The 27,822-nt window shown below is 44.8% G+C and overlaps 1 protein-coding gene across 2 annotated transcripts in view; it reads right to left on the reverse strand.

The window, feature by feature from the left end:
• The window catches only part of LOC139545124 (protein patched homolog 1-like), a 176,514-nt gene that overhangs the window by 48,014 nt on the left and 100,678 nt on the right, over nt 1–27,822 (reverse strand). For both annotated transcript variants that reach the window (XM_071352539.1, XM_071352540.1), the window contains exons 12-15: nt 27,345–27,470; nt 7,289–7,407; nt 5,339–5,993; nt 4,466–4,775 (exon numbers count right to left, since the gene is read on the reverse strand). In XM_071352539.1, coding sequence (XP_071208640.1) covers nt 4,466–4,775; nt 5,339–5,993; nt 7,289–7,407; nt 27,345–27,470 — 1,210 coding nt within the window. The remainder of the gene's footprint in view (nt 1–4,465; nt 4,776–5,338; nt 5,994–7,288; nt 7,408–27,344; nt 27,471–27,822) is intronic.

The following is a 27,822-nucleotide window of genomic DNA, read 5'->3' on the forward strand; positions in this document are numbered from 1 at the left end:
TTAGGTCTTTGCATGTCAAAAACGATACAGTAGCACTGTCAAAAGATTTACAAAAAAGTCTGCAAACAAGCAAACACTGACCACAAACGATGTGTTTACAATGCCATGTTGGTAATAAAGCATTATTTGTTCGACCGCAACTTCTGGGGTAGCTAGCTAGCTTTAGCTTGGTACCTAGCTAGCACCAATACAACCAGCCTGAAAACAATGACCAGTAGAAACTGCAGTCATTTCCACTATTCTTAGCAATGATTTAGGAATCCTTGTGAGATAGTATTAGCTAGGTTGCCGCTTGTTGTTCGCCTATTGAAATTGAACTTCAGTTATTTAACCCTGTTTCCCAAAGCTAACATTATAAGCAGCCAGCTAGCTTCATCTGGTTAGTGAGACTCAACCTGTAAAGCTAGCCACAATAAGGTTTAGGCACAGTAGTGGAATTTAAAAGAACAATAAAAGAACCTCTTTGAAAGAGATGCAGAAGGATACAATTGGTGGAATCATGCAATATTTAGACGAGATAATGTTAAACAAGGTTGGAATGTGAAGCAATGAAATGTAGCAATCAATCTACTCGGTGACACCTACAGAACAAAACTGTGAAGAGTTTACGTGAATATTAGCATTGTAGCTCTTATCGCGGGACTGTGACTGTGTGTAATCACCTTCCCAGTCAGCCTATTGTGTGTATTGACATTCATATTGCACTGTACAGCTTTACCTAAGGATTGGGGATCGATGAAATGGGGTAACAGTCTACTCAATACCCAATATATTTTTTTCCCAACGTCCTCCTCAGAGTTATCAGACTCCAAAACATCTAAGCAGCACGGTTTTTCCTCAGGAATGTGTTCAATACACATAGGTCGACAATAAATGTAGCTCGATTCAAAGTTGTTTCAGAGTCCAGCAATAAGAGCTATGATGCTAATGTTCTCTTGGTGACACTGAGTAGACTGATACCCCATGTCATTGATCCACAATCCATTGTTAAGGCTGTACAGTGAAACAAGTATGCCCCCAATGCAATTCTAAAGTAAAATACATCCAGATAGATTTTAACAGATTTTTGTCAAATTAACAAATTATTGTCTTTGTTGATTTTAAATAACAACAATCCAACCTCGTTTAGCATGATCTATTCAATTATGGCATAACATACTTTTATTTTGAAGGCTAACCTCAAAGTCCACTATGGTGGCTAATCCTTATTGTGGCTAGCTTCACATAGATGGGTCCGACCAGCATTAATCAAATAAGAACTGTCTTATAAATTAGGGTTATTTTAGATGATTACACCTAGCTATATAGTTAGCTAGCTAACGATAGCTACTGAAACAGATTATGTCGTTTTGCTATGTTTTTGAGGAAGAACATTGTTTGCTTTTTTTATGACCAGCACTGTAGTTGCGCAAGACAACTTTACCAGCATCATAGCATACGTATCGCTGAATCGTTGTGATATATGAAATACGAGTGATAGTGTAATCAATGTATAAGAACTACGTAAAAAATGTATGAACGCGTTAAATTATTATGTAACGTGCAGTCATATTCAGGTCCTGATTGGTCAACAAGCTTATTTGACACGTCAAATAGTGTTATTTGACGTGTATCTTTTTTGACATGCAAAGACCCAAACGGCGTTCCATAGAAATCCTGGTTGAGAATGAAACGAATGAACAACGAAACAGCACAGCAAGTAAGTGAAAGAAATAGGCTTTGATTATGTTTTACTGGTAATGGGGACATACGTAAATGCCAACAAAATAACTTTTGGGTCAGTGTGGTGTGTGTGTGTGTGTGTGTGTGTGTGTGTGTGTGGGGGGGGGGGGGGGGGGGGGGGTGTAACCTTTATTTAACTAGGCAAGTCAGTTCAGAACAAATTCTTATTACAATGACGGCCCGGACAACGCTGGGACAATTGTGCGCCGCCCTACAGGACTCCCAATCACGACCGGATGTGATACAGCCTGGATTCGAACCAGGGACTGTAGTGACGCTTCTTGCAGTGCCTTAGACCCCTGCGTCCATGTGTGTGTGTTAACTATTTAACTGTACTAGAATGCTGAAAAGGCCGAATTTAAAAAATATATCGGTTATCAGTATTGGGTTTTTTTGGCAAGGAAAATATCAGATATTAGTATCGGCCAAAAATGTAATATCGGTGCATCACTTGTTTTAACCCTATCACAAACCTTTCCCCTTACCTTAACCATTCAAAATGAGTACCTACATTTAACCCTATCACAAACCTTTCCCCTTACCTTAACCATTCAAAATGAGTACCTACATTTAACCCTATCACAAACCTTTACCCTTACCTTAACCATTCAAAATGAGTACCTACATTTAACCCTATCACAAACCTTTACCCTTACCTTAACCATTCAGAATGAGTACCTACATTTAACCCTATCACAAACCTTTCCCCTTACCTTAACCATTCAAAATGAGTACCTACATTTAACCCTATCACAAACCTTTACCCTTACCTTAACCATTCAGAATGAGTACCTACATTTAACCCTATCACAAACCTTTCCCCTTACCTTAACCATTCAAAATGAGTACCTACATTTAACCCTATCACAAACCTTTACCCTTACCTTAACCATTCAAAATGAGTACCTACATTTAACCCTATCACAAACCTTTCCCCTTACCTTAACCATTCAGAATGAGTACCTACATTTAACCCTATCACAAACCTTTACTCTTACCTTAACCATTCAAAATGAGTACCTACATTTAACCCTATCACAAACCTTTCCCCTTACCTTAACCATTCAAAATGAGTACCTACATTTAACCCTATCACAAACCTTTACCCTTACCTTAACCATTCAAAATGAGTACCTACATTTAACCCTATCACAAACCTTTACCCTTACCTTAACCATTCAAAATGAGTACCTACATTTAACCCTATCACAAACCTTTACCCTTACCTTAACCATTCAGAATGAGTACCTACATTTAACCCTATCACAAACCTTTCCCCTTACCTTAACCATTCAAAATGAGTACCTACATTTAACCCTATCACAAACCTGTACCCTTACCTTAACCATTCAGAATGAGTACCTACATTTAACCCTATCACAAACCTTTACTCTTACCTTAACCATTCAAAATGAGTACCTACATTTAACCCTATCACAAACCTTTACCCTTACCTTAACCATTCAAAATGAGTACCTACATTTAACCCTATCACAAACCTTTACCCTTACCTTAACCATTCAGAATGAGTACCTACATTTAACCCTATCACAAACCTTTCCCCTTACCTTAACCATTCAAAATGAGTACCTACATTTAACCCTATCACAAACCTTTACCCTTACCTTAACCATTCAAAATGAGTACCTACATTTAACCCTATCACAAACCTTTCCCCTTACCTTAACCATTCAAAATGAGTACCTACATTTAACCCTATCACAAACCTTTACCCTTACCTTAACCATTCAAAATGAGTACCTACATTTAACCCTCATTTAACGTTTGGAGAAATGGAACGATACAGAGCATCAGGGGAAACAAAAACACTTTGAAATTTGACGTTTGGAGAATGTGGATGAACGTCTAATTGTGCAGTAAGCAACAACACCAGCAGCAGGTCTCTCTCTGTCTTTCTCTCTGCGTATGGCTGTGGGTTGTTTGCATGCTTGTGTCTGCTTGATGTGGAATCTCAGCACAAAGTGTTGAAAGTGTTCAATCTCTTTCAAATGTTTGAGTTGTGAGACTAGTAATCCACAGTTTATTAGTTAATGTGTCTCAGTTCCAGCCCTACACACACACAGAGGGATAATGATTGTGTAATTACACACATTTCTCCCCCGCTCTACACTATGAGACTTCACCAAATGCCTTGTTAAAAGACATTGGGACACACCGTGCTACTTAGTGCTTTGTATAGGAGCAGGACAAACACAGTATCAAAATTCTTTTTTTCTTTCAATTAGAACTAGCTGAGAATATCTCTCTCTACCTCTTAATTTCTCTCCTTCATGCTCTCTATCTCCACTTCATTCTTTCTCTCCTCCTGGCCTCCCGCTCTTCCCCTGTCTGCTCCACCTGGCCAGTAGCTTGTTTCTGGGACAGAAAGGTCTAAGGTCTCTCTCTGCTCGCTGTCTGGGTCAAATTGGTCCAGCCATCTCTCACCGAGCAATATTAAACACAGCTCTCTATAACTCACCCACTCTGCAGTTCCCGCCCAGCCACACACACGCACACACAAATGCACGCGCAGACACAGATGAATATACACACGTACATGTACAAGCACTTCAACCCTCACTAGTGTCGTGTACTTGTCTACACAGAGCCTCAAGGCTTAGTTCATGTTGCTGGGAAACAACTGCAGCTAATGAGGACTGCTGTCAAATATGACAACAACAAAGTGTGTGTGAAAGCCTGTATATTTCTAAGTACTGTATATGTATCGCCCTGCCTGGCTCACCTTGCAGCCAGTCCCTGAAGTAGTGGAGCCACATGCGTGGTAGCTGTCCGTCGTCCTCTCTCAGTACATAGCGGACCGTGTTGAAGCTGTGGTGCAGCTGGTAGAGCAGGGGCTGGGCCTGGGAGTACTCCGCCCGCTGGGTCACCACGTACATGTTGTAGAAAGAGAAGAACTTGAACTGGGCCCCGATGAAGTCGTACTCGCTGGTCTCCCTGGGAACGATGTCGGTCAGCTCCAGCCCGTCCCGCACCCGTGTGGTCCCGTACAGACTGACCACCAGCAGGGCCAGGAACAACAGGATGACCACCACCTGGAGTGAGGGATGGAAGGGAGGAGGGAGCGAGGGGGGAGAGGGAGGGGGTGTTTGAGGGAGATAAGTGCACTACACCAAACACGGGTGGTCCTTTACAGACTGATGCCCAGCAACCACAGAAACATCCAATGTGAACTGGAGATGAGTGTTAAGTGCAAAAGTTGTGCACTATATAAGGAATAGGGTGCCATTTTAGACGCAGTCACACCACGTAGCTATCACTATCAGGACCTGTTTTACTATCCCAGTTAGTGGCCCATCTCAACACTCCAGCAAGACTAATGTAGTGTCTGACTACAGGCTGAGTCAGTCAGGTCAGGAGGTCAGGTTAAGGGCCCACCCAGGAGTGAAGAGAGAAGTGTTTTTAGTCAGATACTGACCACAGACTGAAAGCCTGGTCTGATCTAGCCTTGCTCTAAGAGATATGATTAATAGAACGTACTGGAACGTACTGGAACAGAGCTAGCTCCGTGGTTAGCTAGCTCTGACTCAGCAGGCTGGGAGAGTTAGCCACTGCTAGTGAGGAACACGTACACACACAGGGAGACAGACAGACTGACCTTGGTGGTGGGCTGCAGTAGGAAGGGGGCGTAGTGCTTCTCGGCAAAGGAGGCCAAGGTCCACCGGGAGCAATGGGGCTCCAGACAGCGCAGCCCCAGAGAGGCCCCTCCAAACTGGGACAGCAGATCCCTGGTGGAGCTGGCACTCTCCCCCGACACCCCCCCCCCCTCCCCCGCTTGGGGGGAGACAGTGGGGACGCCAGAGGACGACTGGGGAGGAGAAGGGACCGAGCCTGAACCACGGCTACCGTTGTTGTTGTTGAGGTTGACGTGACCACTGCTACTCCCACTCCGGCTGAGATGGTTGCTGTGGTGGCTGTTGTTTCCGTGACTGGCGTGACTGGTGTTGGGGTTGTTGGCGGGGCCGGTGGCGACAGGCGTGGGTGTGAAGGGTTGTACTGAGATCTGGGACCTGGGTTCGGCCGTAGTGTAAAAGGCCTGAGTCCTGGGGTCGTACTCTGTCCTCAGCTGGACAGTAGACTGCATGGTGATCTGAGTCTGCTGGGAGAAACCATGGCTGCTGTAGGACGGGGGTGAGCTGCTGTATGTGGGAGGGGTGGTGTGGTAGGAGGGGGGAGGGGGGCTGTAGCGACTGCTGTCCGCTCCGTCCATGTGGACCTGGGGCTCGATCTGGATCACCCTGTTAGCGCAAGGGCTGGAGGGGCACAGACAGAGAGACAGACCATTAGCACTGGGGCTGGAGTCAGACAGACAGACAGACAGACAGACAGACAGACAGACAGACAGACAGACAGACAGACAGACAGACAGACAGACAGACAGACAGCACTGGGGCTGAAGACAGACAGACAGACAGACAGACAGACAGACAGACAGACAGACAGACAGACAGACATCACTGGGGCTGAAGACAGACAGACAGACAGTCAGTCAGTCAGACAGACAGACAGACAGACAGACAGACAGACAGACAGACAGACAGACAGACAGACAGACAGACAGACAGACAGACAGACAGACAGTTAGCACGGGCTGAAGACAGACAGTCAGACATACAGACAGTTAGCACGGGCTGAAGACAGACAGTCAGACATACAGTTATTCCTGGTGCTGGAGACAAACAGAAAGACAGACAGACAGTTAGCACTGGGGCTGGAAACAAACAGAAAGATAGACGGACAGTTAGCACTGGGGCTGGAGACAAACAGACAGTCAGACAGCCAGACAGACAAACAGACAGTTAGCACTTTGGCATGAGAAAAACAGACAGACAGACAGTTAGCACTGGGGCTGGAGATGTTTGCCTCTGTGAGTGTATTTAACGTGTGCCTCTGTGAGAGTATTTAACGTGTGCCTCTGTGAGTGTATTTAACGTGTGCCTGTTAGTGTATTTAACGTGTGCCTCTGTGAGAGTATTTAACGTGTGCCTGTTAGTGTATTTAACGTGTGCCTCTGTGAGTGTATTTAACGTGTGAATCTGTCAGTGTTTAGCAGCTGAACATGCACAGGCAGGCAGGCAGACAGACACGTAGACAGGCAGGAAGTCAGTCAGACAGACAGGCTGACAGACCGGCAGGTGATGTTTAATAAAGAGAGAGAAGGATAAACAGACAGCCAGACAGAAAAGATGACAGAAAGAAAACTCTGAACTGTAATTAAATGATCAGTGAGGGGGATTTGAGGTAGAGAGACACTCAGCTGTAATCACATGGAAAAATACAACACACAACACACCTTTTTCAGCCACAGGGTGGGGAGGGATATAGAGGCCTTGATTCAGTCCATATTGCTGAAGTTCAGCGCTATAGCACGATTGAAATGTAAAGGTCATTTCCGACTGAGCAGACATATGCAGTGTTTACCATGAATCTCCGCTAACGCAGGACAACTGCCATTATACTTCTATCATGCTGTAGCGCAGCCCTTCAGCGTTACGGATTGAATCAAGCTCAGAGTGTGTGTGTGTTTGTGTTTGTTTGTGTGTGTAACCTGTAGAAGCAGCAGAAAATGTCAAAACGCCGGTCCTCTCTGCGATACAGGTCCATACTGAGGATGGCAGGGAAGATGAGCAGCACCATGGCAAAGTTAAACACGACCACCACCGCAGCCTGGTCAGGGAGAACACACACAGGGAACAAGGTGTTAAATTAACTCATCAGGTTGCCATGACCTATGTGAAGGTGGAAGGGGATAGTTCATATTGTTCCTAACCCTACCCTTATCACACCGGCCCCTCTAAACACACACGCACACACACACATACCGGCATGCGCACCCACACACACAAAGTGTACATATTTCATATCATAACACTGAAGTAAGAGATAAAGTGAGTTAACCCACATAAAAAAATACTACAGCTTACTATAGAATACTATAGTACTTAGTTTCATAGTATTCTGTAGTTGTCACGGATCCCTCCGGAACTTTCATCACGCACACCTGTCCCCTATTCCCACTGATTAGTACTTGAAACCAAAGTGTGCCCTTTGGTTTCCGTTGTCTGTCGATTATTGTTACTATGTCCGTTGGTGCGTGTGAGTACTTGTGCTGTGTGTTTTGGGCTTTCGTGCCCTTGTGGATTGTGCAGATGATTACGGGTCTCGTCCCGTGTGGTATCATTGTACTCGTGTGTATTTATTCGAGGTACTCCTCAACCTTTTGTTTTGGGTTTCGACCCTGTTTTTGTTACGTGTTTGTTTGCTCTTCGTCCCTGTGCCTTTACACGGCACGCCGTAATTTGGGCTTAATAAAAAAAACTATTACACATCCCTGCGTCTGTCTCCCGATCCTTCATGCCAACGTGACAGTAGCGAACTGTAGTATACTGTAGAATACTATACTCCACACTGCAGTAGCCCTCGATCGTGTAGTGCTTACTAAAGAATGTTGTAGTGTACTGTACAATGCTATACTACACACTGTAGTATGCCTCGGTCGTGTAGTGCTTACTAAAGAATGTTGTAGTGTACTGTACAATGCTATTGTCATGTTTTGTCTTTGATCATCATGTCTTGTCCCTGTGCTTCCCTCTGCTGGTCTTATTAGGTTCTTTCCCTCTTTCTATCCCTCTCTCTCCTCCTCCCTCTCTCCCTCTCCCGCTCTCTCTCTCTATCGTTCCGTTCCTGCTCCCAGCTGTTTCTCATTCTCCTAACGACCTCATTTACTCTTTCACACCTGTCCCCTATTTTGCCCTCTGATTAGAGTCCCTATTTCTCCCTCTGTTTTCCGCTTCTGTCCTTGTCGGATTTTTGTTTGATGTTTGCTGTTCTGTGTCCTTGTTCCGCCCTGTCGTGTTTTTGCCTTCTTCAGATGCTGCGTGTGAGCAGGTGTCTATGTCAGCTACGGCCTGTGCCTTCCTGAAGCGACCTGCAGTCTGTGGTCGCGTCTCCAGTCGTTCCTCTCTACTGACGAGAGGATTTCAGTTTCCTGTTTTGGATTTACCTTTGATAATATCCAGGAGAATCATTGTTTGTTTAAGACTGGAATAAAGACTCTGTTTCTATTACGTCGCTTTTGGGTCCTCATTCACCAGCTTAACAGAAGAATCCGACCAAGAATGGACCCAGCGACTACGGATTCTCGCAACACTGCCGTCGAGATCCAGGGAGCAATGCTCGGCAGACACGAGCAGGAATTGTCTGCTGCTCGTCATGCCGTTGAGACCCTGGCCGCTCATGTCTCCGATCTCTCAGGACAGTTTCAGAGTCTTCGTCTCGTGCCACCAGCTACTTCCTGGTCTTCCGAGTCTCCGGAGCCTAGGGTTAATAACCCACCATGTTACTCTGGGCAGCCCACTGAGTGTCGCTCCTTTCTCACCCAGTGTGATATTGTGTTCTCTCTCCAGCCCAACACATACTCAGGAGAGAGAGCTCGGATCGCTTACGTCATATCACTCCTTACTGGTCGGGCTCGGGAGTGGGGCACAGCTATCTGGGAGGCAAGGGCTGAGTGTTCTAACGTTTATCAGAACTTTAAGGAGGAGATGATACGGGTTTTTGATCGTTCAGTTTTTGGGAAGGAGGCTTCCAGGGCCCTGGCTTCCCTATGTCAAGGTGATCGATCCATAACGGATTACTCTATAGAGTTTCGCACTCTTGCTGCATCCAGTGACTGGAACGAGCCGGCGTTGCTCGCTCGTTTTCTGGAGGGACTCCACGCTGAGGTTAAGGATGAGATTCTCTCCCGGGAGGTTCCTTCCAGCGTGGACTCTTTGATTGCACTCGCCATCCGCATAGAACGACGGGTAGATCTTCGTCACCGAGCTCGTGGAGGAGAGCTCGCGTTAACGGTGTTTCCCCTCTCCGCATCTCAACCATCTCCTCCCATCGGCTCAGAGACTGAGCCCATGCAGCTGGGAGGTATTCGCATCTCGACTAAGGAGAGGGAACGGAGAATCACCAACCGCCTTTGCCTCTATTGCGGTTCTGCTGGACATTTTGTCATGTCATGTCCAGTAAAAGGCCAGAGCTCATCAGTAAGCGGAGGGCTACTGGTGAGCGCTACTACTCAGGTCTCTCCATCAAGATCCTGTACTACCTTGTCGGTCCATCTACGCTGGACCGGTTCGGCTGCTTCCTGCAGTGCCTTGATAGACTCTGGGGCTGAGGGTTGTTTTATGGACGAAGCATGGGCTCGGAAACATGACATTCCTCTCAGACGGTTAGGGAAGCCCACGCCCATGTTCGCCTTAGATGGTAGTCCTCTCCCCAGTATCAGATGTGAGACACTACCTTTAACCCTCACAGTATCTGGTAACCACAGTGAGACCATTTCCTTTTTGATTTTTCGTTCACCTTTTACACCTGTTGTTTTGGGTCATCCCTGGCTAGTATGTCATAATCCTTCTATTAATTGGTCTAGTAATTCTATCCTATCCTGGAACGTTTCTTGTCATGTGAAGTGTTTAATGTCTGCTATCCCTCCTGTTTCTTCTGTCCCCTCTACTCAGGAGGAACCTGGTGATTTGACAGGAGTGCCGGAGGAATATCATGATCTACGCACGGTCTTCAGTCGGTCCAGAGCCAACTCTCTTCCTCCTCACCGGTCGTATGATTGTTGTATTGATCTCCTTCCGGGGACCACTCCCCCTCGGGGTAGACTATACTCTCTGTCGGCTCCCGAACGTAAGGCTCTCGAGGATTATCTGTCTGTTTCTCTCGACGCCGGTACCGTGGTGCCTTCTTCCTCTCCCGCCGGAGCGGGGTTTTTCTTTGTTAAGAAGAAGGACGGTACTCTGCGCCCCTGCGTGGATTATCGAGGGCTGAATGACATAACGGTTAAGAATCGTTATCCGCTTCCCCTTATGTCGTCAGCCTTCGAGATTCTGCAAGGAGCCAGGTTCTTTACTAAGTTGGACCTTCGTAACGCTTACCATCTCGTACGCATCAGAGAGGGGGACGAGTGGAAAACGGCGTTTAACACTCCGTTAGGGCATTTTGAATACCGGGTTCTGCCGTTCGGTCTCGCTAATGCTCCAGCTGTCTTTCAGGCATTAGTTAATGATGTACTGAGAGACATGCTGAACATCTTTGTTTTCGTTTACCTTGACGATATCCTGATTTTTTCACCGTCACTCGAGATTCATGTTCAGCACGTTCGACGTGTACTCCAGCGCCTTTTAGAGAATTGTCTCTACGTGAAGGCTGAGAAGTGCGCCTTTCATGTCTCCTCTGTCACATTTCTCGGTTCTGTTATTTCCGCTGAAGGCATTCAGATGGATCCCGCTAAGGTCCAGGCTGTCAGCGATTGGCCCGTTCCTAAGTCACGTGTCGAGTTACAGCGCTTTCTCGGTTTCGCTAATTTCTATCGGCGTTTCATTCGTAATTTCGGTCAAGTGGCTGCTCCTCTCACAGCTCTGACTTCTGTCAAGACTTGCTTTAAGTGGTCCGGTTCCGCCCAGGGAGCTTTTGATCTCCTCAAGAAGCGTTTTACATCCGCCCCTATCCTTGTTACTCCTGACGTCACTAAACAATTCATTGTCGAGGTTGACGCTTCAGAGGTGGGCGTGGGAGCCATTCTGTCCCAGCGCTTCCAGTCTGACGATAAGGTCCATCCTTGCGCTTACTTTTCTCATCGCCTGTCGCCATCGGAACGCAACTATGATGTGGGTAACCGCGAACTGCTCGCCATCCGCTTAGCCATAGGCGAATGGCGACAGTGGTTGGAGGGGGCGACCGTCCCTTTTGTCGTTTGGACTGACCATAAGAACCTTGAGTACATCCGTTCTGCCAAACGACTTAATGCACGTCAAGCTCGTTGGGCGTTGTTTTTCGCTCGTTTCGAGTTCGTGATTTCCTATCGCCCGGGAAATAAGAACACCAAGCCTGATGCCTTATCCCGTCTCTTTAGTTCTTCTGTGGCTTCTACCGACCCCGAGGGGATTCTCCCTGAAGGGCGTGTTGTCGGGTTGACTGTCTGGGGAATTGAGAGACAGGTAAAGCAAGCACTCACTCACACTGCGTCGCCGCGCGCTTGTCCTAGTAACCTTCTGTTCGTTCCTGTCTCTACTCGTCTGGCTGTTCTTCAGTGGGCTCATTCTGCCAAGTTAGCTGGCCACCCCGGCGTTCGGGGTACGCTTGCTTCTATTCGCCAGCGGTTTTGGTGGCCTACTCAGGAGCGGGACACGCGCCGTTTCGTGGCTGCTTGTTCGGACTGCGCGCAGACTAAGTCAGGTAACTCTCCTCCTGCCGGTCGTCTCAGACCGCTTCCCATTCCTTCTCGACCATGGTCTCACATCGCCTTAGACTTTATTACCGGTCTGCCTTCGTCTGCGGGGAAGACTGTGATTCTTACGGTTATCGATAGGTTCTCTAAGGCGGCACATTTCATTCCCCTCGCTAAGCTTCCTTCCGCTAAGGAGACGGCACAAATCATCATTGAGAATGTGTTCAGAATTCATGGCCTCCCGTTAGACGCCGTTTCAGACAGAGGGCCGCAATTCACGTCACAGTTTTGGAGGGAGTTCTGTCGTTTGATTGGTGCTTCCGTCAGTCTCTCTTCCGGGTTTCATCCCCAGTCTAACGGTCAAGCAGAAAGGGCCAATCAGTCGATCGGTCGCATATTACGCAGCCTTTCGTTTCGAAACCCTGCGTCTTGGGCAGAACAGCTCCCCTGGGCTGAGTACGCTCACAACTCGCTTCCTTCGTCTGCTACCGGGCTATCTCCGTTTCAGAGTAGTCTTGGTTACCAGCCTCCTCTGTTCTCGTCCCAGCTCGCCGAGTCCAGCGTTCCCTCCGCTCAGGCTTTTGTCCAACGTTGTGAGCGCACCTGGAGGAGGGTCAGGTCTGCACTTTGCCGTTACAGGGCGCAGACTGTGAGAGCCGCCAATAAACGTAGGATTAAGAGTCCTAGGTATTGTCGCGGTCAGAGAGTGTGGCTTTCCACTCGTAACCTTCCCCTTACGACAGCTTCTCGCAAGTTGACTCCGCGGTTCATTGGTCCGTTCCGTGTCTCTCAGGTCGTCAATCCTGTCGCTGTGCGACTGCTTCTTCCGCGACATCTTCGTCGCGTCCACCCTGTCTTCCATGTCTCTTGTGTCAAGCCTTTTCTTCGCGCCCCCGTTCGTCTTCCCTCCCCCCCCCCCCGTCCTTGTCGAGGGCGCACCTATTTACAAGGTACGGAGGATCATGGACATGCGTTCTCGGGGACGTGGACACCAGTACTTAGTGGATTGGGAGGGTTACGGTCCTGAGGAGAGGAGTTGGGTTCCATCTCGGGACGTGCTGGACCGTTCGTTGATTGATGATTTCCTTCGTTGCCGCCAGGGTTCCTCCTCGAGTGCGCCAGGAGGCGCTCGGTGAGTGGGGGGGTACTGTCATGTTTTGTCTTTGATCATCATGTCTTGTCCCTGTGCTTCCCTCTGCTGGTCTTATTAGGTTCTTTCCCTCTTTCTATCCCTCTCTCTCCTCCTCCCTCTCTCCCTCTCCCGCTCTCTCTCTCTATCGTTCCGTTCCTGCTCCCAGCTGTTTCTCATTCTCCTAACGACCTCATTTACTCTTTCACACCTGTCCCCTATTTTGCCCTCTGATTAGAGTCCCTATTTCTCCCTCTGTTTTCCGCTTCTGTCCTTGTCGGATTTTTGTTTGATGTTTGCTGTTCTGTGTCCTTGTTCCGCCCTGTCGTGTTTTTGCCTTCTTCAGATGCTGCGTGTGAGCAGGTGTCTATGTCAGCTACGGCCTGTGCCTTCCTGAAGCGACCTGCAGTCTGTGGTCGCGTCTCCAGTCGTTCCTCTCTACTGACGAGAGGATTTCAGTTTCCTGTTTTGGATTTACCTTTGATAATATCCAGGAGAATCATTGTTTGTTTAAGACTGGAATAAAGACTCTGTTTCTATTACGTCGCTTTTGGGTCCTCATTCACCAGCTTAACAGCTATACTACACACTGTGGTATGCCTCGATCGTGTAGTGCTTACTAAAGAATGTTGTAGTGTACTGTACAATGCTATACTACACACTGTAGTATGCCTCGATCGTGTTTGGTAGTATACTGTAGAATACACTACACACTGTAGTACCTTTCAGTCATTACAGTTTTTCTCAATCACGTACAAGCATTTTTTAAATCTGTGTTGAAACATATCTATAGCAAAACAGCAATGATCAAATATTGAAATACATTTACAGTACTTCTGATCATTGTCTTGCCTTTGTAGCTGACTTCATATCTTAGACCACCTTTTGCAGAACATGAAATACAAATGGCATCATTGCACACAAACTTCACTGTTATGGATATTAACACATTGTTTTAATCAGAAGAGAAATGTGTACAATTGTGTTCACTGTTTCTAGCAATCAGTAAATACCACTGCACAAAATTCAAAATCATCCCATTAGTGTAATACGTGTGTACATTACTTAACTTTGAGTTACTCCTAAGTCAACATCTCCAATATTGTGACTTTCCATTATAGAGCTTTGTTTTAGTGTTTGATTTAGGCCTATACTATACATTCATATCAGTTGTGTTCCTCCATTGTATTCACCTTTACAAAAGTCCTCAATTGTCATACTTGAGTAAAAGTAAAGATGCCTGAATAGAAAATGACTCAAGTAAAAGTGAAAGTCACCCAGCAAAATACTACTTAAGTAAAAGTCTAAAAGCATCTGGTTTTAAATGTACTTAAGTACAGTGGTGGGAAAAATACGAAATTGTCATAGTTCAGTAAAAGTAAAAAAATAAATGCTATACATCAAATTCCTTGTATTAAGCAAACCAACAAGATTTTCCTGTTTTGTTATTATTTACGTACAACCTGGGGCACACTCCAACACTCAGACATAACAAACTCATTATTTGTGTTTTGCAAGTCCACCAGATCAGAGGCATTAGGGATGACGCTGTCACGGCCGTCGTAGGGAGGAGACCAAGGCACAGCGTCGTAAGCGTACATTCTTCTTTATTTAAAGAATGAACACTGAACAAAACTAACAAAATAACAAAACTAACAGTGAAGCTAATATGGCTAGCGCAGACAGGCAACTAAACATAGAATAAGAACCCACAAAACCAAAAGGGAAAATGGCAACCTAAATATGATCCCCAATCAGAGACAACGATTAACAGCTGCCTCTGATTGGGAACCAATTCAGGCCACCATAGACATACATATGCCTAGACTTACCAACACCCCTAGACATACAAACCCCCCTAGACAATACAAAACAAGCATACCCACCCTCGTCACACCCTGACCTAACCAAAATAATAAAGAAAACATAGATAACTAAGGTCAGGGCTTGACAGTACCCCCCCCCCCCAAAGGTGCGGACTCCCGACTGCAAACCTGAACTTATAGGGGAGGGTCCGGGTGGGCATCTACCCTCGGTGGCGGCTCTGGTTCTGGACGCTGCCCCCCCTCTTTACACTGATCCCTCCGCCTATGTAGATCCGGACCGGGTACCCTCGCTGGAGACCCCGGGCTGGGGACCGTCACTGGAGACCCCGGGCTGGAGACCGTCACTGGAGACCCCGGGCTGGAGACCGTCACTGGAGACCCCGGGCTGGAGACCGTCACTGGAGACCCCGGGCTGGAGACCGTCACTGGAGACCCCGGGCTGGGGACCGTCGCTGGAGGCCCCGGACTGGGGATCGTCGCTGGAGGCCCCGGACTGGGGATCGTCGCTGGAGGCTCCGGACTGGGGACCGTCGTTGGAGGTTCCGTACTGTGGCCCGTCATTGGAGGTTCCGGACTGTGGCCCATCTTTGGAGGTTCCGGACTGTGAAACGTCGCCGGAAGCTCTGGACTGGGTACTGTCGCCGGAAGCTCTGGACTGGGTACTCTCGCCGGAAGCTCTGGACTGGGTACTGTCGCCGGAAGCTCTGGACTGTGGAAGCGCCCTGGAAGCCTGATGCATGGTGCCGGAACTGGTGGTACCGGGCTGAGGACACGCACCTCAGGGAGAGTGCGGGGAAGAGGCACAGGCCGTACTGGACTGTGGAGACGCATTGGAGATCTGGAACGTAGAGCTGGCTCAATGCGTCCTGGCTGGATACCCATTCTAGCCCGGCAAATGCGAGGAGATGGAATAGAGCGCACCGGGCTATGAATGGGAACTGGAGACACCGTGCGCATTTCTGCAAAATACGGTGCCTGACCAGTCACACGCTCCCCAAGGTAAGCACGAGGAGTTGGCTCATGTCTCCAACCTGACTCAGCCAATGTCCTCGTGTCCCCCCCCCAAAACAACTTATTGGGGCTGCCTCTCGTGCTTGCCTTATTTGTATTTCTCCTCATAATATCGTCGTTCCGCTTTTGCTGCCTCAATTTCCTCCTTCGGAAGGCGATACTCCCCAGCCTGCTTCCAGGGTCCTGCTCCATCCAGTATCTCCTCCCAGGTCCATTTTTCCATAAAACGCTGCTCCTCCTTTTCACGCTGCTTGGTCCTTTTATGGTGGGTTCTTCTGTCATGGCCGTCGTAGGGAGGAGACCAAGGCGCAGCGTCGTAAGCGTACATTCTTCTTTATTTAAAGAATGAACACTGAACGAAACGAACAAAATAACAAAATGAACCGTGAAGCTAATATGGCTAGCGCAGACAGGCAACTAAACATAGAATAAGAACCCACAAAACCAAAAGGGAAAATGGCAACCTAAATATGATCCCCAATCAGAGACAACGATAAACAGCTGCCTCTGATTGGGAACCAATTCAGGCCACCATAGACATACATATGCCTAGACTTACCAACACCCCTAGACATACAAAAAAACCTAGACAATACAAAACAAGCATACCCACCCTCGTCACACCCTGACCTAACCCAAATAATAAAGAAAACATAGATAACTAAGGTCAGGGCGTGACAGACGCATTATATTGATAGGTGCGTGAACTGGACCATATTGATGTCCTGCCTGAGCATTCAAAATGTAGTACTTTTGGGTGTCAGGGAAAATGTATGAGGTAAAAACTACATTATTTTCTTTAGAAATGTAGTGGAATAAAAGTAAAAGTTGTGAAAAATATAAATAATAAATTAAAGTACAGATACTACAAAAAAAACTTAAGTAGTACTTCATTTTTACTTATTTACTTTACACCACTGCACCTTTCCATATTTCTAGTGTGGAATGTCTTTCTGTGCGCCAATGGAAAATGTATAAAACTATGAGAAAACCAACCTTTGTATTGAACACATGGAATTTGATTTTGATGATACCAGTGAATGAATCCAGCACACAATGTGCTTAATGTTCATTTCATTTTATCAGGAATAGTTTTTGATATGTATGACATTTTTTGTGAAATATACATACAAGGAGAGTAATTGCCCACAATGCTGCACCTTTGGATAGTTGTATGGTTGTGTTAATCTTTTTGCAGGCAGTCATGTTCTTTTGATGAATGTAGTTGCAATTTTTACAGTGTAATATAGTTTTGCTGAATTTATTTTTGTTTTGAAAAGGAAATTACATTTTGAAAATGTATTTACTGTTTTGCAAAAGGCTACAGAGTTCTGTGACTTTTGGACTCTCTGAAAGTCAACAACATTGTTCCAAAAAAAGCTATTACACAATTGAGGAAAAACTGTAATAGCACTTACTGTAGATTTTTAGGCTGTCCCATAAGAAATTTTACCATATTGTACTATAATACCTACTATAGTTTACAATAGTATATTGTGGTGCGTACTATGGTAGGCCTACAAATAAATGTATGTGTACTATGATAATGTCATTTATTTATCCATATTACTCTACTCTGCAATGACAATCACGTGCACAATTAACGTGTTGTACTGTAAATATATACCCACTGAACATATCGTACAACGATGTGTACTACTCCTTTCACAGAACAGGGCAAACTGGCTCTAACCAGAATAGAAAGAGGAGTGGGAGGCCCCGGTGCACAACTGAGCAAGAAGACAAGTACATTAGAGTGTCTAGTTTGAGAAACAGATGCCTCACAAGTCCACAACTGGCAGTTTCATTAACTTCTTGACGCTAGGGGTCAGATTTTTATTTTATTTTTAAATAACGTTCCTAAGGTAAACGGACTATTTCTCAGTTCCAGATCGTAGAATATGCATATAATTTACAGATTAGGATAGAAAACACTCCAAAGTTTCCAAAACTGTCAAAATATTGTCTGTGAGTTTAACAAAACTGAAAACCTGAGGAAATCTAACTCGGAAGTGAATTTTTTTTTTTTTTTTTTTTTTTTTTTTTTTTTTTTTTTTTAAATCTGTGTTTCATTTCTTCAATTTAAAGGGGTATCAACCAGATTCCTTTTCCAATGGCTTCCTCAGGCTATGACCAGGCTTTAGACATAGTTTCAGGCTTTTATTTTGAAAAATAAGCGGGAATTTTCAAAACTAGTCAGGTGTCCTTTGATTAGTTCCTGCGCGCGAGAGGGGTAACTCTCCATTTTCTTTCTCTCTTTTATTGAATAGGTTACGGTCCGGTTGAAATATTATCGATTATGTATGTTAAAAACAATCTGAGGATTGATTATAAAAAACATTTGACATGTTTCTACGAACATTACGGATACTTTTTGGAATTTTCGTCGAACGGAACGAGGCTGTAGTTTTCTGAACATAACGCGCAACCCAAATGGCGTTTTTTTGTTATAAAAGTAATATTTATCGAACAAAAAGAACATTTATTGTGTAACTGGGAGTCTTGTGAGTGCAAACATCCGAAGATTATCAAAGGTAAGCGATTAATTTTATTGCTTTTCTGACTTTCGTGACCATGCTAATTTGGGGCTAGCTGTTCTAGCATTGATTGATACACTCACAAAAGCTTGGATTGCTTTCGCTGTAAAGTATATTTTCAAAATCTGACACGATAGGTGGATTAACAACAAGCTAAGCTGTGTTTTGGTATATTTCACTTGTGATTGCATGATTATAAATATTTTTAGTAATATTTTGCGCCCTGCAATTCAGCGGTTGTTTAGGAAAATGATCCTGCTAAAGGGATCCGTAGTGCAGAGAGGTTAAATAGTACCCGCAAAACACCAGTCTCAACGTCAACAGTGAAGAGGTGATTCTGGGATGCTGGCCTTCTAGGCAGAGTTCCTCTGTCCAGTATTTGTGTTATTTTGCCCATTTTAATATTTTTGTTTTATTGGACTATCTGTGATATGGCCTTTTCATTGCAACTCTGCCTAGAAGGCCAGCATCCCAGAATCGCCTCTTCACTGCTGACATTGAGACTGGTGTTTTGCGGGTTTTGTGAGTCTAAAGAAGGCCAGTTTTATTGCTTCTTTAATCAGGACAACAGTTTTCAGCTGTGCTAACACAATTACAAAAGGGTTATTTTAAATGATAAACTTGGAATAGCTAACACAACGTGCCATTGGAACACAGGAGTAATGTTGCTGATAATGGGCCTCTGAAATTGAGAACCGAGAGATTGAGAAACAGCTTCTATCTCAAGGCCATCAGACTGCTAAACAGCAATCACTAACTCAGAGAGGCTGCTGCCCACATTGAGACCCAATCACTGGACACTTTAATAAATGGATCACTAGTCACTTTAAACAATGTCACTTTAAATAATGCCACTTTAATAATGTTTACACATCTTACATTACTCATATAACATGTATATACTGTATTTTACACCATGTACAGCACCTTGCCTATGCGCTCGGCCATCGCTCATCCATATACTTACATGTACATATTCTCATTCACCCCTTTAGATTTGTGTGTATTAGGTAGTTGTTGGGGAATTGTTAGATTACTTGTTAGATTTGTGTGTATTAGGTAGTTGTTGGGAATTTTCAGATTATTTGTTAGATATTAATGCACTGTTGGCACAAGCATTTCGCTACACTCGCATTAACATCTGCTAACCGTGTGTATATGACCAATACAATTTGATTTGATTTGATTTGTACGCCTACGTAGATATTCCATTCAAAATCAGCCGTTTCCAGCTACAATAGTCGTTTACAACATTAACAATGTCTACACTGTATTTCTGATCAATTTGATGTTATTTTAATGGACAAAAAACAAGGACATTTCAAAAGTGACCCCAAACTTTTGAACGTAGTGTATATCATAGTATACTATAATATTTTTCATGTGTTAGAGTGTAAGAGGTGGACCTAGAGGAAAGAAAATGAGAAAGGGAGCGTGAGTATAGAGAGACAGAGTGAGAGGAGTAGAGAGACGAGACGAGACGAGGGTGGGGTTAGGCTGGGTCCCTGCCCAGAACACAATCTGGATCCTGTGTAGCTGCCAGACCACTGAACACACACACTAGTCCTGTGTATGTGCCAGACCACCCAGGTAGACAGAGGCCTGCAGGGCTTGAGGTGATGAGCAGGCACTAGGGCTCGCAGACAACACACATACACACACCCCTACACACGTTCTCACTAATGCCAATTTACAGCACACTATTCCCTCCCACTGTAACCACGACTTAACACCAACTAGACACACACACACAAACATACACAACGCTCCCCCTCCTTCACTCATTCCTTACCTCATTGTAAAGTCTCAATTCCTTACACAACACGAGAGAGAGAAAGAGAGAAAAAGAGAGAAAAAGAGAGGAAAAGAGAGAAAGGCAGAGAGAGAGAGAGAGAGAGAGAGAGAGAGAGAGAGAGAGAGAGAGAGAGAGAGAGAGAGAGAGAGAGAGAGAGAGAGAGAGAGAGGGAGAAAAAGAGAGAAAGGCAGAGGAGGAGAGGGAGAAAAACCCACAAAATCCACTCTCTAATAATGAATTTACTAAATGGGACAAACATCCAATTGAAGTATTGCATGCAGAGTTTTGCAAGACTGTATTGCAAGTACAAAGAAAAACTCCAAATAAAGCATGTAGGGCAGAATTGGGCCAATATCCCCTCCTCATTCGAATAGAAAAAAGAGCCATCAAATTTTACAACCATCTAAAAACAAGTAACCCTAAAACATTCCATCACACAGCTCTACAATGTCAAGAGATGAAACCAGAGAAGAGTCCCCTCAGCCAGCTGGTTCTGAGGCTCAGTTCACCAACCCAAACCAACCCCACAGAGCCTCGGGACAGCCCTCAGAAAATCTGGCCCAACCAAATCATCACAAAACAAAAAGAAAAATATATAACCTATTGGAAAGACACCACAAAAAATCAAAGTAAACTTCAATGCTATTTGGCTCTAAACAGACAGTACATGGTGGCAGACTATCTGACCACTGTGACTGATAGAAAACTGAGGAAAACATTGACTAGGTACAGACTCAGTGAGCACAGTCTGGCTATAGAGACCGGTCGTCACAGACAAACCTGGCTGCCCAGAGAGGACAGGCTGTGCTCACTCTGCTCCAGGGGAGAGGTAGAGACAGAAGTGCATTTCCTACTACACTGTGACAAATACTCAGACCTAAGAGCATATTTCTTTCCCAAAATTATAATTCAATACAAAGAATTTGAAACTATAAAAGATGAAGAAAAATTCAAATATTTATTGGGTGAAAAGCCAAAATGTGCAGTTTTGGCAGCCAAATATGTGTCCTCCTGCCACAGCCTGAGGGACAGCCAGTGAAAAATGCAAAGTAATGTTGATAATTTTTCCCATTTAGCTTAGTTTTGTTTTGTCTTTCGTACCAGGTCATGTGTCTTCTCAGTCATGTTGACACTGGTCTACTACTGTTGCTTTAATGTATTGTTGTTCTGATTAATATTGTTGTTGTAGCTGTTATTAATGGTAATCCCATGTCCACTACTACTATTATTATTGCTGTTAGTCCCACCATTTATTTATATATAAATATATATATATTTTGTGTATATATATACATATATATTTTATTTAAATTTTTCGATATGTATACTTTGACAATGTAAGTAATAATAACTTGCCATGTCAATAAAGTCAATTGAATTGAATTGAATTGAGAGAGAAAGGCAGAGAGAGAGAGAGAGAAAGGCAGAGAGAGAAAGAGAGAGAGAAAGGCAGAGAGAGAGAGAGAGAGAAAGGCAGAGAGAGAAAGAGAGAGAGAAAGGCAGAGAGAGAGAGAGAGAAAGAGAGAGAGAAAGAAAGGCAGAGAGAGAGAGAGAGAGAGAGAGAGAGAGAGAGAGAGAGAGAGAGAGAGAGAGAGAGAGAGAGAGAGAGAGAGAGAGAGAGAGAGAGAGAGAGAGAGAGAGAGAGAGAGAGAGAGAGAGAGAGAGAGAGAGGCAGAGAGAGAGAAAGGCAGAGAGAGAGGCAGAGAGAGAGAGAGGGAGAAAAAGAGAGAAAGGCAGAGGAGGAGAGGGAGAAAAACCCACAACACATCACATGTCCTTTATCTCTTTAGTGGGGGGTATCTTTATCTCTTTAGTGGGGGCTATCTTTATCAATTTTAGTGGGGGCTATCTTTATCTCATTAGTGTGGGATATATTTATCTCTTTAGGTGGGGATATATTTAACTCTTTAGTGGGGGATATATTTATCTCTTTAGTGGGAGATATATTTATCACTTTAGTGGGAGATATACAGTATTTATCTCTTTACTGGGGGATATCTTTATCTCTTTAGTGGGGGTATATTTATCTCTTTAGTGGGGGTATATGTATCTCTTTAGTCCTGTTTGAAATCCCTGAGCGGTTTCCTTCCTCTACGGAAACTGAGTTAGGAAGGACACCTGTATCTTTGTAGTGACTTGGTGTATTGATACACCACCCAAAGTGTAATTAATAACTTCAACATGCTCAAAGAGATATTCAGTGTCTGCTTTTATTTATACCCATCTACCAATAGGTGCCCTTCTTTGCGAGGCATTGGAAAACCTCTGTGGTCTTTGTGGTTGAATCTGTGTTCGAAATTAACTACTCGACTGAGTGACCTTACAGATCAATGTATGTGTAGGGTACTGAGATGGGGTAATCATTCAAAAATCATGTCCAACACAAAAACAAAAAAAATTGTAAAAAATTGTAAAAACAAAATTCCACTTTGACATTGTGGCACAACCTTTCAATTGAATCAATTTTAAATTCAGGCTGTAACACAACAAAATGTTGAAAAAGTCAAGGGGTGTGAATACTTTCTGAAGACACTGCACATGTGAGCGCACGAATATGTGTGTCAGGTAAGTGGGCTCATATAGCTTGGGTTTGTGAACAAGTGGTGTGTGTGTGTGTGTGTGTGTGTGTGTGTGTGTGTGTGTGTGTGTGTGTGTGTGTGTGTGTGTGTGTGTGTGTGTGTGTGTGTGTGTGTGTGTGTGTGTGTGTGTGTGTGTGTGTCCTGGTTCAATCAGACCTTTGGGGTAAGTAGATCATGTTTGACAGACCCCTGTACTAAAGCCATCTGTCCACACATACTAATATTGGCTTCACTGTGAGAGTAGAGTAACGTCTGGCCTGTATCAGGAGAGAGTGAGTGTAAGTGTGAGTGAGTGTAAGTGAGAGTGTGTGTAGGAGTGAGTGTGTGTAGGAGTGAGTGAGTGAGTGAGTGAGTGAGTGAGTGAGTGAGTGAGTGAGTGTAGGAGTGAGTGAGTGAGTGTAGGAGTGTGTGTGTGAGTTGTGTATTTTATTAGGATCCCCATTCCTGGGGTCCACACAAAACATGAAACATAATACAGAATGACATAATACAGAACATCAATAAACAAGAACAACTCAAGGACAGAACTACATACATTTTGTAAAAAGGCACACGTAGCCTACATATCAATGCATAAACACAAACTATCTAGGTCAAATAGGGGAGAGGCGTTGTGCCGTGAGGTGTTGCTTTATCTGTTTTTTGAAACCAGGTTTGTTGTTAATTTGAGCAATATGAGATGGAATGTAGTTCCATGCAATAAGGGCTCCATATAATACTGTACACTTTCTTGAATTTGTTCTGGATTTGGGGACTGTGAAAAGACCCCAAATGTGTGTCAGAGCTTTGTGTAAGTTGACTACGCAAACAATTCGGGATTTTCAACACGTTAATGCGTCTTATATAAAGAAGAAGTGATCCAGTCAGTCTCTCCTCAACTCTGAGCCAAGAGAGACTGGCATGCATAGTATTTATATCAGCCCTCTGATTACAATTAAGGGCAAAACGTGCCACTCTGTTCTGGGCCAGCTGCAGCCTAACTAGGTCTTTCCTTGCAGCACTGGACCACAGGACTGGACAATAATCAAGATAAGACTAAACTAGAGCCTGAAGGACTTGCTTTTTGGAGTGTGGTGTCAAAAAAGCAGAGCATCTCTTTATTACGGCTAGACCTCTCCCCATCTTTACAACCATTGAATCTATATGTTTTGACCATGACAGTTTACCAATCTAAGGTAACGCCAAGTAATTTAGTCTCCTCAACTTGTCCAACAGCCACACCATTCATTACCAGATTCAACTGTGTATGTCAGACATGTCTGTGGCGTGGTATGTGTAGCGTGCAGCTGGGCTTGTTGTCAGGGCAACGGCACAAGAACTCAGCTACCTCTTCCTGGGGTCAGAGGTAAAACAGCTGTGTGTGTGTTAAGGTACTCCACCACACACACAGTTGAGAGAGAGAGAAGAGAAGAGAGAGAGAAAGAGAGAAGAGGAGAAGAAAGAAAAGACTGATCTCTCAAACACACATAACTGTTTCCCTTCTAACACTTCCCCCCTCTCGCTGTCTCTCTCTGTCTACCCCCCTCCCTCTCTTCACAAATTAATGACAGATGTGAGTCAAATTAGAGCCCCCCCATAACAAACAACCATAACGAAGTTAAAGCCCCCCTGCCACTGTTTCAGTAAAAAGCTGAGGGATGGGACTGGAGGAATGCAACCACTCTCAAATGCATAGAAAGAGCTATGGATGCAAGGACTGACCATCCATTACATAACAATTATAGTTTTGACCATGTTTTGAGGCTACACAGCGTTTGTTTGCATGTACATTGTTTACAAACATTGAAGTAAAATAAGATTATATTTTGGGTTCTGATAGGGTACGACAGCTGAACTAAACTCATGAGGCATTTCTAAATGATATTTTTCATATACATATGATAGATTTATAATTCCAAAAATGGATGTAGCAACTGCAGATTGCCCCTTTAACCACCTCCCTACCTGGATTATGTTGGAGAGGATTCCATTAAAGAACACCCTCTCCAACATAATCCAGGTAGAATCAGGAATTCCCCAGGGCAGCTGTCTAGGCCCATTACTTTTTTCAATCTTTACTAATGACATGCCACAGGCTTTGAGTAAAGCCAGTGTGTCTATGTATGCGAATGACACTATACACGTCAGCTACTACAGCGACTGAAATGGCCGCAACATTTAACAAAGAGTTGCACTTAGTTCCAGAGTGGGTGGCAAGGAAAAAGTTACTCCTAAATATTTCTAAAACTAAAAGCATTGTATTTGTGACAAATCATTCACTAAACCCAACTAAATCTTGTAATAAATAATGTGGAAATTGAGTAAGTCGAGGTGACTAAACTGCTTGGATTAAACCTGGATTGTAAACTGTCATGGTCAAAAACATGTTGATACAACAGTATCTAAAATGGGGAGAAGTCTGTCCATAATAAAGCACTGCTCTGCCTTCTTAACACTATCAACAAGGCAGGTCCTACAGGCCCTAGTTTTGTCGTACCTGGACTACTTTTCAGTTGTGTGGTCAGGTGCCACAAAAAGGGACTTTGCAATTGGCTCAGAACAGAGCACGGCTGGCCCTTGGATGTACACAGAGAGAAAAATGTTATAATATGCATGTCAATCTCTTGACTCAACGTGGAGGAGAGATTGACTTCATCACTACTTGTGTTTATGAGAGGTATTGACATGTTGAATGCACCGAGTTGTCTGTTTGAACTACTGGCACACAGCTCGGACACCCATGCACACCCCACAAGACATGCCACAAGAGGTCTCTTCACAGTCCCCAAATCCAGAACAGACTATGGGAGGGGCACAGTACTACATAGACCCATGACTACATGGAACTCTATTCCATATCAAGTAACTGATGAAAGCAGTAAAATTAGATTTTAATAAACAGAAAAAAACACCTTATGGAACAGCGGGACTGTGAAGCAACACAAAAACAGTCACAGACACGCATACACACACACACATGATAACATATGCACTATACACACACGCACACACACACACACAATAACATACGCACTATACACACAAGTACACATGGATTTAGTACTGTAGATATGTGGTAGTGGTGGAGTAGGGGGCTGAGGGCACACAGTGTGTTGTGAAATCTGTGAATGTATTGTAATGTTTTTAAAATAGTATAAACTGCCTTCATTGTGCTGGACCCCAGGAAGAGGATTGGGTTCGGTGGACAGATATTGGGCCCATCACCAATCAGGCCACAAAAAGGGTCTAACTTTCAGTTTGATGAATGAAGTCAATAAAAAGCGCCTGACAACCACACACACACACACACACACCTGCAACACAACCACACACACACCCACACACCTGCAACACAACCACACACACACACACACACACACACACAACACAACCACACACACACACACCTGCAACACAACCACACACACACACACACACCTGCAACACAACCACTAACACACAGACCTGCAACACAATCACACACACACACACACACACACACACACACACACACACACACACACACACACACACACACACACACACACACACACACACACACACACACACACACACACACTTGCAACACAACCACACACACACACACACACCTGCAACACAACCACACACACACACCTGCAACACAACCACACACACACACACACACACACAACACACACACACACACACACACACACACACACACACACACACACACACACACACACACACCTGCAACACAACCACACACACACCTGCAACACAACCACACACACACACACCTGCAACACAACCACACACACACACACCTGCAACACAACCACACACACACTTGCAACACAACCACGAGCACAACCACACACACACACCTGCAACACAACCACACACACACACACCTGCAACACAACCACGAGCACAACCACACACACACACCTGCAACACAACCACAAGCACAACCACACACACACACCTGCAGCACAACCACGAGCACAACCACACACACACACACCTGCAACACAACCACGAGCACAATCACACACACACACACCTGCAACACAACCACGAGCACAATCACACACACACACCTGCAACACAACCACGAGCACAACCACACACACACACACCTGCAACACAACCACGAGCACAACCACACACACACACCTGCAACACAACCACGAGCACAACCACACACACACCTGCAACACAACCACGAGCACAACCACACACACACCTGCAACACAACCACGAGCACAACCACACACACACCTGCAACACAACCACGAGCACAACCACACACACACACCTGCAACACAACCACGAGCACAACCACACACACACCTGCAACACAACCACGAGCACAACCACACATACACACCTGCAGCACAACCACGAGCACAACCACACACACACCTGCAACACAACCACGAGCACAACCACACATACACACCTGCAGCACAACCACGAGCACAACCACACACACACCTGCAGCACAACCACGAGCACAACCACACACACACAGGTACCTGCAGAGAGAAGGCTCGTAGGGCAGGTATAGGGATGAGAGCTGCCATGAAGAAAGCAGTGACGTTACTGATGGAGGTGAGAGCTACACTAGCCCCTGTCCTCTTCAAACACTCCCCCGTACGGTCCTACAGAGAGAGAGAGAGAGAGAGAGAGAGAGAGAGAGAGAGAGAGAGAGAGAGAGAGAGAGAGAGAGAGATAAAGAGAGATAAAGAGAGAGAAATCCATTAGAATTTCAACCTGTTCAGATAGGGGGCTACAAAACACAACACATTGCAAGAGGAGATACATCATGACGCCAATGATATGATAATAAAATATATTGCAGAGCATACGGAAGGAGATATCAACAGCTGCAAAACATCTTGGTATGTTCCAACTTCCAACTTGATCTTCAGGCAAGTGTTTGATTGGATTAAGATATATGACAGGTGTCTGCCTCAGGTGTTTCGTAGGGTTGTGTTTAGGAGTGGAATACAT

The sequence above is a fragment of the Salvelinus alpinus genome, chromosome 19 (genome assembly GCF_045679555.1).
Source record: "Salvelinus alpinus chromosome 19, SLU_Salpinus.1, whole genome shotgun sequence".
In the NCBI taxonomy this organism is placed as follows: Eukaryota; Metazoa; Chordata; class Actinopteri; order Salmoniformes; family Salmonidae; genus Salvelinus; species Salvelinus alpinus.